The 16,572-nt window shown below is 41.8% G+C and overlaps 1 protein-coding gene and 2 long non-coding RNA genes across 4 annotated transcripts; 2 read left to right on the top strand and 1 right to left on the bottom strand.

The window, feature by feature from the left end:
* Positions 1-3,566: 3,566 nt before the first annotated feature.
* Positions 3,567-6,891, bottom strand: LOC135344830 (uncharacterized). 2 transcript variants are annotated; one of them, XR_010397556.1, is made up of 5 exons: positions 6,692-6,891; positions 6,317-6,607; positions 6,077-6,270; positions 5,844-6,004; positions 3,567-3,827 (listed from the first exon to the last, which is right to left on the bottom strand). It is a non-coding gene; the product is annotated as an uncharacterized LOC135344830 (long non-coding RNA). The 2 variants fall into 2 exon arrangements; XR_010397555.1 differs by having other exon boundaries at positions 3,570-3,827; positions 6,317-6,891.
* A 1,718-nt stretch (positions 6,892-8,609) lies between these two features.
* Positions 8,610-9,596, top strand: LOC135338230 (uncharacterized). Its single transcript, XR_010395459.1, has 2 exons — positions 8,610-9,211; positions 9,263-9,596. It is a non-coding gene; the product is annotated as an uncharacterized LOC135338230 (long non-coding RNA).
* Positions 9,597-9,966: 370 nt separating this feature from the next.
* LOC135338144 (ATP-dependent DNA helicase RecQ-like) lies at positions 9,967-11,303 on the top strand. Its single transcript, XM_064534225.1, has 3 exons — positions 9,967-10,561; positions 10,609-10,773; positions 10,836-11,303. Exons 1-3 carry the CDS (start codon positions 10,479-10,481, stop codon positions 10,885-10,887), a joined length of 300 nt encoding a protein of 99 aa, XP_064390295.1. The 5' UTR covers positions 9,967-10,478; the 3' UTR covers positions 10,888-11,303.
* Positions 11,304-16,572: the final 5,269 nt, after the last annotated feature.

Here is a 16,572-nt window from a genome sequence, read left to right as displayed (position 1 = left end):
ACCCAGCGCCAGACTGTTACTCAGCACCCATCCGCAGAGCCCCCTCTTTCACGGACCGCTCGCCCAGTCAGTCACAACAATGTTTATACTAGCCTGGCCTCTGCACTAGTTAGACTGCCGAGCCCTCTACAGTAGACCAATCTCAGCACAGAATCATACTTTACATTAATTAAAACTTGTCTGTTAACCCGCAGAGCCCCACCTAAGGCCTCTCTCACAGCTTTTCATTTCATACCAGCCATCAACAGGTTCTCCGCTAGGGGGGTCCACAGGCCGCTGCTTACAGGTGCCCTGTGAAGTATTTTCTACAGGCACCGCAAACTCAACCCTCACAAATGTTGAGAGCCCCGCCCAGGGCGCAGAACTCAGAGCCCACTCAAGGCTCCGCTAACAGCACAGAATCATACTTTGACCCACATCATACTCATTTCTTCGATCTCAGTCGCTAGTCAGACCGCGGTACATGTAAACTCATGCCCCTGCCCACGTCAGAAGGCATGAACTCCCGCTCCGAGGCGCACTTACAGTCAACCTGACCGCCCAGTTGAAATCCCACACAGCCCCTCTCCCACACGCCATCCGAAGCACCTGCTCTGCGGCAAGTGTTTTCTACAGCCGGCACCGCGGTACATGTAAACTCAAACATTCTTTGCCCACCAGTCCCAGTCCCCTGCGAAGACATGCACTTACAATCAACCAATCAACCTGACAGCCAGCCCCGCTCGTGGCGGCTCATTGCGCAGAGTCAGAAGCACAGTGCTCATTAGTTATACCTGCTTAGCACCATCGCAGTCAGTAAAGTCATTGCCTGTATTACTGCTTGTCGTAAATCTCCGCAGAGCCCCGCCTCGGCCTGCGCATAGATCAGCACGACCCCAGGCCACACCCCCGCCAGCAACAATAATAGCTCTCCCACTCAAAACGCATGCGTTCATCGGCAGCGCCGCCTCTCATACTAACCCTGCCACACAATGGAGGCAGACTCGCTTATAAGCACCTCATTCTTCTGAATCTCCACAGAGCCCACCCAGGCCGCACTACCTACAATCAACCTGACGGTTTCAGGCGTAGCTCTGGTCACACAGCTTATGATTATTATTATTATTACTACAAGTGTTTAGCAGTCTCGGTTAGGACTCACGGCCACATCCTGCCAGCAACAATAATCAACAGTATGCCAGTGGCAGATAGGAAATGTTTTGCGAGTATCACGAGGGTTGATCAATTCGCAACAATAGAATCCGCATTATTACCACACGATCCTTGCCAGGACGCAAGTATATAGTTGGATCACAAAGGGTCAACATTTTCTACTGATTTGCACTGTAGCATGCACTATTCTCAGCCCACTACAGGGCAATCCTCTGGATCTCGGGTGCTTTCCCTCAGGTTTCACCACCGGTCGCACGAACCTGCTGCTAATACTAATAGTTATTCTGACCACGCTTTGGCTGAACGTCCGGGCGACCATGCAGTGTACCCCCTCAATTGTCCATTAGAGTCACAATCATGACCGTCGACTGCTGGCCCTCTATACACATCAGTGCAAGACTATACTGGTCTGGGTGCTAGTCTCCGAAACAAACAGCCCAGCCTTGCCAGCGTTACACCCACACTCCATGGCATGCTAGCAGTACAACAATCTTCTCCCCGTGAATACCATGCGATTCTCCCCGTCGACTCAGTCCGTACTGCCGGTATGTTCTTCCCACATTTGCCGACTCTTCACAACTTCGTGCACTTATATTTTGTATATACACGACTTCCATTATTTGTTATGACGGTTTATGTATAGACGGTTTGTGTGTAAGCTATATATTTTATTGTAGATAAATAATTCCACCTCCGGGTGTTGAGCCATATCGGCAACCTAAAATACGCATACCCACATTCTGCCTCGACATGGCTACCCCTCAACAGGGATTATTACTCAATGCTCAGTATGCAGCCTACATGTGTTCCCTTAACAGGACCCGCGCCTCGACATGGCATACCCCTCAATGGGGATTATTACTCAATGCTCAGTATGCAGCCTACATGTGTTCCCTTAACAGGACCTGCGCCTCGACATGGCTACCCCTCAACAGGGATTATTACTCAGTATGCAGTCTATATATATACATGTGTTCCCTAACAGGACCCGCCATTGTAACCCCCCTTTTCGGTGTCGTACCCAGGTATTTTCCTAGTTTTGGGGAGTACACTACCTATTTCTATTCCTTGGGGCTGAATGAGGGCCCCCAACACTTACGTGCTTAATGCTAATCGCAGGGGCCCCTCTCTCAGTACTCCCCCAAAACCTAACCGCAGTCACGTGACCCCAACCTCTAGCATGACAGAGATAAATGGGCACGTGACATCCGCTTAGACCGGTACTGCCAAAAGATAGTAATATCCTCGCGTAGGATATGACGCATTACCTATAGATCGCAATCATCTACTGCAATCTGTACGACCATAGTTAAAGAGGTGTTAAAATTTAATTGTCGTGGGGAGATTATATATGCATGCATGGTCGCATTAGCAGCCAGGTTGTGTACCATCGTAAGATATGGAATTAAGATAATAATTTGGCCGTATAGGATAGTACTGACTTGTGTTTCCAAAACCTGCCTGTATGTTACTCTCATAAAGGTGCCCATTATGTCAGAATATTTTATAATTCTAGATCTCACCCAAAAATGTGCCTGATGATTTCTCGCTGTCATTTTCATTTTTTAACATTTGCCCCACACTACTATCTCAATATCGTATAGCACAACATTGTTGATAATTTTCGCTGTTTTTGAAAGTTAGTCGTCATGAAAACTTTTCCACAAACATAGCTAACGGTGTATGCAACGTGCATTGACATACCGTATAGCACAAAATTTATTCAAAGAGAGGCAATTCTACAAAAATTAAGTCTATTAAAAATTTCGCGCTATCTGGTAATGCCCAAAGATAATATAAACCATAAAAATTATGCATATAAACACTATCTTTTAAAAGTTTCAAGTCTCTCGAAAGGAAATTTTCTATAATTTATACCACACCTACGTCACCACTCATTGGTCAACAACTGTAGGATAAATAATCATACAGCCTCAGGCATGCACAGTTTTCAAGCCATTTGTTCAAGAAAGTAAGCAAAGAGAAAAGAGCCATGCTTGACGGTACTATGACTCAAAGCGACGGCAGAAACACGGAAGCTGCTCTCCAACAAGATCCATGGGCGTGGTTTAGACACATTTTATCCAAGAAGAGCTTGCAACTCCAGTGAGGGACGTCGAATGGTCAACGCTTGGACCAAGGAAGCTCTTGAGCATCTGTAGGAGTCAACATGTTGCTCAACTAGCTCTTTGATGGCTGCAAAATCCAGCATAGTTTTACTCTTTTTGCGGATTGAATTGTTGCTAGGGAGGTTCCTTTTATAGTACTGTGATCACGTGGTATAACTCAGATATGCCACACCCAAGAGAAGGATATGCACCCCATATATCCTCCGCTACCGTAGTTACTCCAAGGCATACTTATCCTAAATCGTTGAATTTATTAATCGTATGCTAAATTGATCCCATTCAAATTTCCTTATCACTGTTTCACCATTATGTAATCAAGAAGATATTGCTCAGTTTGATGAAAGAGTATTTGCTGACAACAATGATACTAAAGTTAGGAGTTAAATAATACACTTATAATTATGTTAGGCAACGTTTTCAGTACTCTTTAGTCTAGATGTTTAGAGCATGTGAGTTTTTCCATTAGGTCAACCCTAACCTGCATTAGGTCTTTCTTGATGACCACGACGTCTCTCTTTGTTGTCAGAGCAGGAACTGCACAGTTACCTAAATAAGTGCATGTAGATGTTCGCAAATTAATACTAGAAGCAATAATTATACAGAGTGCATGTGCTCCTAAATTTAGGAGCACTTGTTGCTTTCATGTACAGCCATGTATGTGCTTCTAAAATTTAGGTGTATTGTGCATGTACCGTGAACACAAAATGTTACATCAACAACACAACGAAGTGCATGCGTATATTAGGCCCAAAACAGAAACCATGAGATGCAATTAAACAGCAACAACAAGAAAGTGAAAGCCATATTGGATGTGGCTACTGCCATTCATGTGTGGGCATGCATGAATGAACTTATAGCGCTGGATATTTTATGATAAATAAGTCATTTGTCTTTCCAATTTTCAGCTTTGCAAGTCCTGGGATCTAGGCTTCTATAGGAAGGGAGTATTCATATACATGACTGCATGTATATAGTGTTATTAATTATCAATGTATGGTGATCCCATTTAGTACACATGGGCTTATTACAGGAGTGCACATACCGTATATCTTCTAATTTTATCAGACACTTCTAATTACCCCGAACACTTTTTTGGGCAATTTTCGTTGTTCTAATACAACGGACACCACTCCAGTGCTTTAATATTACTAAATATCCGGACAATACCTTTAAAAGTTGAGTTACATTCACGTACTAGACGGCAAGTAAGACTTAGAGTGCTGCAGGTAGATAGCTTTGAGTAGCTAGTTTTAGATAGCTAGTGCAACTATTCAGTCGGACACTGTTATAATTATTCCGGACACTTTGCATGCTCTATAAAAATCTGTTCCAATTATACCCGGACAATTTCCAAAATAATTATTTTTTGCTGTCCGATAAATTAGAAGATATACGGTAAGAGAAAGTACAGTAGAACCTCGATTATCCGGACACCTTGGTTCCAGAAGCAGGCCGGATAAGTGAATATGCCGGATAATCAAATAGATAAACCACGCCTTGATCCACCCACTTTATTGATAAACAGCAGTGCCACATGGTTGTATGCGCATGCGCAGAAGATAAGCAGGCATGTATCCATGGTAACAGCTGCAACGCGCATGCGCGTTTGAGGGACACGCCCATTTTCTGATCTGATAACAAGAAAACTGCCAAGCCGGATAATCGAGGTTCTACTGTATCACGTTTCATAAGTGGCTATGATCATTATTATATGGAAAGTGCATAGTTGTACACTACAAAGCCAGGTACCGTATAGCGGGTAATTTTTATGGGGTAAAAAATTCGTTCATGTCGAACACGGTGATTTTCGTGAGTAAAATATCGTTTGACTGCATTGCCCATGCGTAAGCCACGCCTATGTTTTTGTTGGGAAAAATTTTGTGTAGGTCAGTTTGCCCACGAAAATAACGAATATTTTACCCCACGAAAAATGAAGTTATAGACGCTTATATAACCACACTCAAAACTCACGGTTATAATTAACGGTGTATATACATTGTATATATGTACTTCAGTGGTTAGTCCTTGTAGAGCTACTGAGATGTACACGACTTGTGGTGTTTTACACACGTAGTATGATAATTATGCTCAGATAAAAAAAAGCACAATAATTATTGTTATGGCCAGCTATGAATGTACGTGACATGTTGTTGAATTAATAACATACCGTATATCTTTTAATTTATCGGACAGCAAAAAATAATTATTTTGGAAATTGTCTGGGTATAATTGGAACAGATTTTTATAGAGCATGCGAAGTGTCCGGAATAATTAGAACAAGTATGCAGCTGCATGCGAGCTAGCTAAGTTTAATAGAACAGTGTGCGACTGAATAGTTGCACTAGCTATCTAAAGCTACTCAAAGCTATCTAACTGCAGCACTCTAAGTCTTACTTGCCGTCTATGAATGTAACTCAACTTTTCAAGGTATATTGTCCGGATATTTAGAACGAATGTAATATTAAAGCACTGGAGTATCCGTTGTATTAGAACAGCAAAAATTGCCCAAAAGAGTGTCCGGGGTAATTAGAAGTGTCCGATAAATTAGAAGATATACAGTACCAGTCTAAGAGGGACTTGACTTGGCTCATTTGTAGATTAGTCGTTCTTGTCGGCATTGAAGAGGTTTGTTTGTCCTCCTTGCCGGTTGAAGTGCTTGTTCAACAAACTCCCATTAATTGAGTAATGGCCGACCACAACAGACCCCAGTGCTTTGGAAAATCCTACGGAAAAGAATACAGTTTTAATAAATACAAATTACTGCGCAAGTGCAGGAGTGATGTGCATCTGCTTACTCTTGGTGATGGGGTGTTGGGTATGCCAATAGCACACATGCACTGACACGGTCATAGAGCTCACTCAGCATGACAGTAAGCAATGGTTGTTGCTCAAGATTGCCAATAAGCACAATATTGTACATTGGCATGGTCTTCTCTGGGATGGTGTTGACTTGTTTGCACGTGAACACAAGGTTCTTTATAGACCATTCCTGCAAGCATTATAACAATTCTAACAGTGCTATGTATATAATTCACCATTGGAATGTGGGCAATGAAAAGAGTAGACCCGTAATATACGTCTTGTACTTCAAACAGATGTCCTACACATTCCAGTAATCTCCTTCAAAGAGACGTGCTTTGTGAAGACATCGAGACACTTTTCGTCTTTGTTTTGCTCTGCTTGGAGAGCACCTTCGCAGCAGGCTGTGAAGGCCAAAAGTATTTTTCCCCTTTACAAGTTTGGAAAAGGAGTCCAGGTGTTCAATCTGATAACGTATATGTTCAGGAAATCGGCGTGTAGCCTCACTCCGCGTTGTACTGGTGATCCTATATAATCATACAGAGAATTAAGCAAACTTAACTTATATTAGCTGGTCTGATAATAATTCATTGACATAATAATTATATTACCGGCAAAATGCTTTCTTCACTTCCTTGATGGAGCAGTATGCTGAAGCCTTGTCCTTCAGCTTGCTCAAGCTCAGACCCTCATCCAAAACGTCCTAAAGTACATTCATTTTGAAGGGATCAGGCAAGCATTGAATACAGCTGAGGTACTGCTGTCGAAACACGGGCTTCGTAATCAGCTGCTTGGCTGTTAGTGATTGGTCCTTTGTATATTATATACACTATGCAAAATGTAAATGTCTGTGCATGACTTACATCCCGTCCTTCCTCTTAAGATCAAAATTTGCCATGTCAACAACTGATGTGGAGAGGACAGCCATTGGGTGGAATTCCAGGAGCAGATGGAACTTCTTGCTGAGTGCATCAAGGAAGGTTGAGTCAACACAACGTAATAGTACACAACGTTTGGCCTTGTCTGGCTCTATAAGAGTAGCTCAATTGCACCTACATAATCCTTTATTTGTACAATCATACAAAGCATGACCGTAATTAGTAGTTCATTCTTACTTTTAGTGGACAGAGTTTCATCTAGTAGGGGTAGGGGGTGAACCCCCCCCCCCCCCCAACATTTTGTGGAATAATGACACCATCAATTTGCTATGTATACATGAGACTTTTACAGAGCTAAATATTTTCACAATAATTATTAACCCGACTATGTACATGTAACCTGTAACCTGTAACTACAAAAGTAGACTCTACTGCAATACTGCACTATTATAATGCATATAATTTGTCAACGAAGTGGGCATGGCCACCACAATTTTGCGGCGCGCTATATATCGCGTGCAAAGTTCTTTCCCTCAAAACATTTATCTTAAATGAAACCCTGATTGAGAGTTCTGCTCCCCTTTAGAGCTCTATATTGAGCAGGGTCTGAATAATTCTCTAAGACTGACAAAACCAGGGCTGCTTAATAAATAATAGTTATAGGCTGAGTCCAAGGTCTCTATGGGGTTTTGAGACCCGAAGGCCCGAGGCTGTAGCATCTCGAGCGTAGCGAGGGTGCTACTAAGGGCCTCAAAACTCCATAGTGACCGTTGGACGAGGCCTATAACTGATTTAGAATAGTGCTGAGCAAGCTAAGCTATTATTAACACAAATCTGTTTCTACAAACCTCGCTTTGCTCTGGCTAGTCTACATAAAAAAACTCACACTGAAGGCAGTTTGTCATGTTTCCGTCTCTTGCATAGCAAAAATGGTTAATAGAAAGTTGCTACTGTAATTGATGTAATTACAGCGCCACCATAATTTAAGCGCCACGTCAGCATCAGCATAATTTTTTAGGTCCTAAAAAAGCACCAACCGTTGCTGGAATTATTTTTTCTGGCGCTTATAAAAAGGCTTGTTTGAGACATCAAGACAATCATCCTGCATCTTTGACTTCCTTCACTTCTAAACAGTTGTCTAACCCATAGCTACAGTCACTGAATGTTATTCACAAGTCACTCAGCTCTCAACGATGCAGCTAGCAAGTGAAACTGAGCTAGACCACGCCCATTTTCTCTACAAATTCTATACTATAGCTGTAGCCTCGATCCCAGGCCGATCCGTCTCTAATTGAACGCTAGGTCGCCTCCTCGGCCTGGTATTGATTGTATCTGGGCGTGTATCTGGGCGTGCTCTTATTGGCTCCACCTCGCTCAGGTATTCGCTAAAAAAGAGCGAATTCCTGAGCGACTTAACACTAATGTAGTCTCATGAATCAGCCGCCGTTCTTTTGGAACCACCGTCTGAGCACCACTCTTGTCATGAAGTCATTTCAAAATGGAATGTTGATTGCTCACAAAACCAATGGAATGTAATTAAATCGTGATCTTACGCCCACACATATTTCCTAATTGTTATACAAATCGCCAAGCGAAGGCATCTCTCTCCACTTGTGTTTTGCTGTGGTGCTAATCTGTGCCCAAGGACCCTAGCCTCGATCCCAGGCCGAGTTTTCGCTTTTATAACGGTTAGGCGAACAACTGGGCCTGGTACTAGTTGTCTGCGCATGCGTCAGTCGTTTGTCAGATTCTGACGAATGGATATTCTCGTTCACTTTCGTGACATTTATATTCGTGTACTATCGTGTACTAGAAGTCAGTTCCCGTTTTATCATTATTGGAATAGATTGGAATGGCTCTTAGCTGAAGCTTCTCTCTTCTCTGAAGCTTATTCTGAAGACTGAACAACAAGGGAAGAGGTATAAAGCTTTGTCAAGCTTGTTAAGGTCAGATATTTTTGTGTGGGCCCTATGGCCGGCTATGCTATCAAGTCTTGTTCATGTTTGGCAAGAATGTAGGTAGACTATAGTTTCATCATTAATATGGTGAATCAAGTGAAGAGTGTGAGCTAGAGAACTTGGTGCTGCCATCATCAGCTCGTCGACAATGACACTATAACCGAGAAATTTAATATGTATAGATCTACACGTATTTAAAATGTCTACTTCTCTGTACAGGAGCAATGGCTAATATCCAGCTATCCCAACAGTGCTCCTCTTGGCTATACTAACGGACGAGACTGGACAGTTTGAGGTAAGGGTTTAACCGTCTTTGGTTTCTTTTAATATTGTCCTATACTCACAGACACAGGACTGGAGTATGACCTGCTCATTCGAGCGTTGCTGGGTAGCTCAGAGACATCAAGAGAATCTACGTTTTCTCAAGCAATGAGTTACGAGTTGGGGCCTAGAATCAGAGAAGTCCAGCAGCCTGCTAAATCTTTTTGAAACGTAATTTGAAGGCATTCAATCATCCTGAAGTTGCCCTGGGTCACTGTAATTGTGCTGCAGCACAACTGGCAACTCCCCAGGCCTTTGTGAAGCAGCTCCCTATGTGCATCTTTTGTGTACTCACTCTGTGCATTTTCTGTGTACAAATTTCCATTATTGATTTATTAAATATTTTTGCCGACCACAAATATACAATGAAAATTTGACGCATGCGCAGACAACTAGTACCAGGCCCAGTTGTTCGCCTAACCGTTATAAAAGCGAAAACTCGGCCTGGGATCGAGGCTACCAAGGACCCCTGCTTGCCTTGCTTATGCTTCGTAGCAGCTTCTATGTATGAAGTATTTACCATGCGTAATGCATGCGTAATGATTATCCAAATGCGTTGAGCAAAGTGCAGTTCTTTGCTGCCTCCAAGTTCATCACCTGACTGGAGTTCTGCAATTTGATTGGTCAAGACGGAATTCCGTCTTGGCACATAAAACGATGACAAGAGTGCTCAGACGGTGGTTCCAAAAGAACGGCGGCTGATTCATGAGACTAACACTAATGGTGTATGTATGAGCACCTACTCCGTAAAAGTAATTGTAATCTCATAAATAGCTCCGTAAAGCTAGCTAGCTACTATACTATGGCAATTTCAACGTCTTTTGATATCCAAGAAGCATTAGCATATGCACTGTCTTGTGTGAAGCAAGAAGGACTGATCCTCAACAGCAGGTCCGTACTCTCAAGCTCCTGTCAGAAGGAAGGGACGTTTTTGTGTGGTTCCCAACTGGGTATGGCAAGTCTCTGTGCTATCAATTGCTACCCTTCTTGATGGACTACAAGCTTGGTAGGACTAAGGGGCCTCTTGTCGCCAGAAGTGTAGTTCTTGTCATCTCTCCCCTTGTGTCTTTCATGACTGACCAGGTCAGGAGTCTGAACACTAGAGGTGCTTCTGCTGCCATCCTCAGTAGTAATAAGGGAATCGACAGAAGTCTTGTTGCCACTAACAAAGATGTGTCGGATTGAAAGTACCGTCTGCTGTTCACTGCCCCAGAGGCTGTTGTTGAAGACTATCGTTGAGGATGCTATTACTAGAGCCTCCACTCAATTCCTCTTTACCGGTAGTGGCAATAGCTATGGACGAAGCACACTGTGTTTACAAGTGGTAAGTTATTAATAACTCCTGTTGTGATTATTATGTATGTTCTGTAGGAGCTCTGACTTTCGTCCTGCCTATGCACACCTAGGTGAGCTTAGAGCATTTGCCCCTCCTGGTGCTCCAATGTTGGCTGCAAACTGGATAGTTTCTGACCTACCCTCTAGCTCCACAGCGATTGCAGATGATGTCGAGGCACTGGCATTATGTGGACCATCAATGTGAGCTAAAAAAATAATTTTATTTACAACAACACTATCACATTAAAAATTTCTTTGTGCAGGAGTAAAAGTAAGCCTTTTTCCTCGAACCCCGATGGTACTCCTCTTTGCTGATGGACGCGAGCTCACAGTGAAAGAAGATGCGTCGGAACCACTCGTGTCCTTAGTCCTTTTCTTAGGGGCTGATCTTACTGGACTACTAGGGAGCTGCTCTTTGGACACTTGTTTCTGGTAGCTATGTCTGGCCAGGAGCCTGAACGCCTCTATGGACTCTATCTTCTTGATACAAGAAAGACAGACAATCTTTGACAGGCCATCTGAATCACTAACAGGCAGATCCAATGCAAGACTGAGCCTCCCTGGAATATCTTCTTTGAGAGCCTTACTGCTGAACAAAATTAATGTTTATATCTTCTGTTTTGTGTGGCATCAGTGCTGCAACATAACCTACAAAGAACAAACTTAGAAGCCATCATTAATTTTATTCAATTTTCATTTGACCACATGGACTTAATAATAATAACGAAGTCACGCCCAGATGCACGCCCAGATACAATCAATACCAGGCCGAGGAGGTGACCTAGTGTTCAATTAGAGACGGATCGGCCTGGGATTGAGGCTATACTAGCTGTAGAACATAAGCGCCACCATAATTTAGGCGCCAGCTTGGGCTGAACGCAATTTTTTGTGTTCTAAAGATGTGCCGCTCAGAAGTGGAATTAATTTTTTCTGGCGCTGTAATTACATCAATTTACGGTATTAGTAAAACCAGTAGGTTTTACATAGGATTGGCAGTGGATTTGCCCGTGTTTAGCAATATTTCATTTATTTTGACTCGTGTTCAAACTGTTCTATCTCTGCAGGGAAAGGCCACATCAAGAAACTGAATAGACAGATAGTTTATTAAATGTATGAATATTGTCATTTTAAAAATTGCACTATTTCGACGTTTCACCGCTCGTTGTCTGACTGACTAAGTAAGTGAGTGAGTAAGTAAGTAAGTTTCTTGCCCAGCATTTACTCCAAGTACAGCCCTCTCCAGGACATTCTGCACAGGGTTTCCAAACGACTACAACCTGGATTACAAAGCGCTTCTTCAGATTTGCGATTGCTTCCACGAGGCAGATGACCTCTCAGTCTCTATTTCTCTTACCTAGACAATTCCGCCATCTTTAATGACTCAGCAATTGCGTTGTGGCCAAAATAGATAGGCGTGGTTAAGAAACGGTGCGCCTAAAATCACTGGGTGATGAGTTCGAATGCAGACTTTTCCAGAGCCTGAGGTGTTGCTTTTCTTCACACTGTTCAGCTCTAGCTCCCTTTCTCTGGCAAGCATGCTATATGCACTGGCTAGATATCATGCTCTTAAAATGGCTGTCATTTAATTAATTAATACTGATTCACAAATTCAACATTTCAAGCAATATTATTCATTACTAGTCCAGAGATATTCTAGAAGATATCTGATTAGTCCTCTCTTCTCTTCTTGAACTGCTGTACTACCTCTTGACGTTCCACTTGTACTGAAAAAGAAAGGGAATTGTGAAAAATTGCTAGGATTGGCCAGGGGAACCACAAAAAAGCGTGGAAACAAGAAATCCGACGAGAGCATAACTCCAATCCGTTACAACGTCATGAACATGTACAATACATAGTATATAGACTGTGTTCCAGATCCATCTACCAGCTTCCATCCACCACATCATTCCATGCATGCAGGTCACCAGTACGGTCCGTGCATGTTACTACGCATGGATATGGACTGTGTGTACCTGTGCTCAACACTGCATGTATTAGGAACATCAATTAATTCATCACAAATCATCATGATTATATGCCCGCACATTCCAAAATGGATGTAATAAAAGGATTGGTCATCACCCACCAGTAAAAATTGCGTATTTATATTATATTGGCCGGGAAAACATGGAAAACTACCAGTACATGTGATTGACGTTGTAACGGATTGGAGTTATGCTCTCGTCGGATTTCTTGTTTCCACGCTTTTTTGTGGTTCCCCTGGCCAATCCTAGCAATTTTTCACATTGCAAATGTTTTTCTATATTAGATTAGCAAGAGTCCTCTGTATATTCAACGATCTGCCCTGTACAGTTCTTGTAATTGTGTTGTTATAAGTACATACGTAGTGTGTGAAATCCAGTTTTACAGTGTAGTAACCATTAATTCATAAATTGTGGGATAATCACGTATCAATTTTTACAGTGTATATTCATGTATCCTACAATAAAATTACCGTACCTGCCCAAAAATACGCCCCCTCCGTATTTTCTGATGATGTATGATATACTAGCTGCTATACTAGCTGCTATACTAGTCTGAGCTGTACTGAGAGCTTATAATCAATGTCACCGCAAAAGTAATTCATTATGTTCCGGACTACAGGGAAGCACTCTCTTCAAGTCAAACTGAAAAAGACACCGACCATGCAGAACTAGAAAACTTACGAGTCAGAAAACAGTATATACACGTGCAGTACGTGAGATTATTTACACCCCGTGCTCACTATTATTATTCACTTCAATATAAGACTTAGGGTACAAGCGGGTATTATGAGACATCTAAATTTTTTCTTTACCCCCCTGTATTGCAGTAATTTTGAGGGAGCTAAATTTTGTTTACACCCTCCCTGAATTGTTTACGCCCCTGTTTTAACAGTGTGCAAGGGAATAGTGTTAAATTATTAATATCAAGGATAACTCGATAGCTCAGAAGAGTTAGAAATTCTAGATGGTGGTGTATAAAGTGCGCATGTGAAGACAATGGACACAATACAATTTAGCCCAATGGATGAAAGTAGTGAGGCTCACTTTCAATATTAGGACTTACATCAAAGTAGAATTTTTTACCCCACGAAAATTACCTGCTAAACTACCAGTAGTGCCTGGACATCCATGTTCTGCATTCTCCAAAACTAGGGTTTGGCCACGGTAGATTATGCTGGTAAGAATAATAGGCAGGTTTTGAATACAGGTCAGTACGAATTGTTTATAGGCCTGACGGAAGTATACTGGTGGCTATACAGACTACTTATCTCCTTGGCATTCTATATTATATAGTGTTATAGAGATAGAGTCATGTGGCCATGCATTATTTATAATAGTTTGATGTTACTTGTGCAACGACACGGGGTCTGGAGGAATAATGTGGGAATAATAGGCAATTTGAAAAGAATAATAGGCTGTTAACTTGAGCATAAAAGAATAGCAATATCTCGAGCATAATCCACCAATCCCTATCCAAAACTCCAGCTACACAGTCACAAAATAATTTATAGTATTATATCAGCTACGTATAAATTGTTGTCTGTTTACTCTTAAGCCAGATCATCGATAATTTGCAATAATTATATAAGCCTCCAGTAAAGCTCAACGAGGTCTCTTTGTCTTACAATTTTTACGTGGCATCTTCACCACGATTTCAATTTCTATCTTGAGACAGTGGGGCATTCGTTACTTGCCAACAATTAATTGGCTATTGATTGCGCTACATTATCACGATCAGATTTACCGCGGTCATTTAATTGTCCTTGATCATGTTAATAACATGGGTTGAGATACAACCATGCACTGGGCAGGCCTCATCTACAATGCTTCAGCCTCACAGGCCTTTGGTGGAAGCTATGTTTTTGGTAAACAGTCGACACCCTCTCTTTTCTGAGGCCTAATCTTAATCAGCATGTGATTAAGATTAGGCACCCCATCTCGCTATCTTACAGGGTCATTTTGCCGAGTTCCTTAAGATAAATTATACCATCACTTTTAGCCCACTTGTGTTAGTTAAGTCAGCTTATATCCCGTTGCTACGTTGTTGCCAAGTGCAATATAAAGCATATTGCACTGCTGAAAGTCATATTGCACTGACCTCAAAACGCCCCTCTGGCAATTGACAGACAATTAAATTAAAATTAAATTAATACGCATGAGAAATAACAAGTATCAAAGTATGTCCAGCCATGCAGGAATGAATGTTCAGCACTGCTGGAGTTTCTTCTTGCAACCATGCAGGTTTTAAAATTGTCCAAGATTCATTTTGTGGAAGATTCTGTGTTCCTAGATCGACCTAGTCCTCGACATCGTGATGCATGTCAATTCTGCTTCACCGTAGCACTAGAAGTGGCTCTTTTTGCTGGGGCATGAGCTGTTTTGCAGCAGTGTAGAAGCGAGCTTTCTTGGCTTGGTTATGAGGCCGAGCGTAGACCAGCAGCTAATACCATGTATTCACTGAGTAGTGGGGTGGGGCTGTTTCTTTGCAGCAGTAAGTGGGGCGGGGCTGTTTTGCAGCACCAGAAGTGGGGTGGGGCTGTTTTGCAGATTTCAGTTGAAACTCCAACAATTTTGTGTCAAGCCATTCGTCGGTCATGCCAATCTTATACGCTGCAGATACTGGCGTCTAGAAGAGAGAAGAGATGGAGCTGTGTCTAGAGTTGTCTCTGTCTTTTTTTGTGCTGTTTATATTGTGTTACTAGGACAGTGTTATGTTGCTATGCCCTCGGGATATAAACTAGTTATAACACGTGCACTCGGGCTGCATGGCATATATTGCACTCAGCCCTCGGGGCTGGCGCCCTCGTGCTTCAGTGCAATATATTCCATACATCCCTCGTGCCCGTGTTATAACTATAACTTATTAAATTAAACTTTTCACTTATTAATTTTTTCCCGTTGATTCACTCTTATAATAGGGACTGTATAACCTAATCATGATAATCTCAACTCTATTGGAGCCCTAGGGCTATAACAGTGATTCTCACACTCATGCTCGCATTATCACTTCTGATTAGCTTTCGTACTCTCTAACGTTCTGCTACCATATAATTATATCCAGTTCTGGTTGTCACTTAAAATAAACTTAAGCCACCAAAATTTCAAGTTAACTGTAACGTAATCTTTCAAAAATGGCTGGCTCCAAGCCCAATTTCTTGTGTCTCAATCTATTGGCTCCTTTTACACCTTAGGGTTAGGTATATACAGCAGTCTGGTGAGTTACTCATTTGTTAGAATTGTACCTACGTGTTGATCGAGTCTGTACAACACGGAACAACACGGACGTCATCCAACTCAGTATAATTATTACTGTATAATTATAGTACATACCGTATTACTAGAATATTTTGCGGTTAAAAAATCTTTGCGAATCAGCCAAATCAGCAAAAATGTGACCCTTTCTTCAAGCATTAATTGTCTAACGTCTTGAGTAACTTCAATTAAGAAGACAATGCATGTGCTATCAGATATATGACCTTACTCGGTATCAGAAAAATCCTCCAGTTGACCCAGAAGGTAAGTACACTTACTTGCACTTCATTGATCCTAGCAGCTGTAGCAGTCTACATGAATGTTACCTAAGTCAATTCTAGTGTGCCACACATCTTGCCATACCACGAAAATGCTGTACTCCAGCTTCTTTGAGCTACACATGTCACATCAGAGATGAGGAACCACCAATTACATGTACCTTTGCAAAGGTACATGTAATTTGTAGTAGTCAGAAGCAGTTACAACTTCGTCTGTGTGAATTAGTATCGCCTACTTCCCTCTGACACATTTACCTTTAATCATTGATCCTTTTTTTGTCACATAAATTTTGAAGATTTTGTCATCCTTAGAATGAATCTGGAGGAAATGTGAATGGGAATTAAAAGCCATAAAATAATTATTATGATATTCATAATTATACCACTAGCTGTTGTGATTGCTGTCTTGTGCACTTTTATTGTTAGGGTATCTTGCATGGGGCACTATCGGTTGCGTAGTAATCTTAGTTATCACCTTTTTGGCC

The sequence above is a fragment of the Halichondria panicea genome, chromosome 1 (assembly GCF_963675165.1).
Source record: "Halichondria panicea chromosome 1, odHalPani1.1, whole genome shotgun sequence".
Classification (NCBI taxonomy): domain Eukaryota; kingdom Metazoa; phylum Porifera; class Demospongiae; order Suberitida; family Halichondriidae; genus Halichondria; species Halichondria panicea.
The sequence above is the reverse complement of the archived record's forward strand: the minus strand, read 5'-3'. Positions and strand labels throughout refer to the sequence as shown.

Coding starts and splice junctions, on each gene's coding strand:
- LOC135338144 (XM_064534225.1), top strand. CDS start 10,479: ATGCTATTACTAGAGCCTCCACTCAATTCCTCTTTACCGGTAGTGGCA. Junction 10,562..10,608: donor GCACACTGTGTTTACAAGTG/GTAAGTTATTAA, acceptor TATGTTCTGTAG/GAGCTCTGACTTTCGTCCTG. Junction 10,774..10,835: donor GCATTATGTGGACCATCAAT/GTGAGCTAAAAA, acceptor TTCTTTGTGCAG/GAGTAAAAGTAAGCCTTTTT.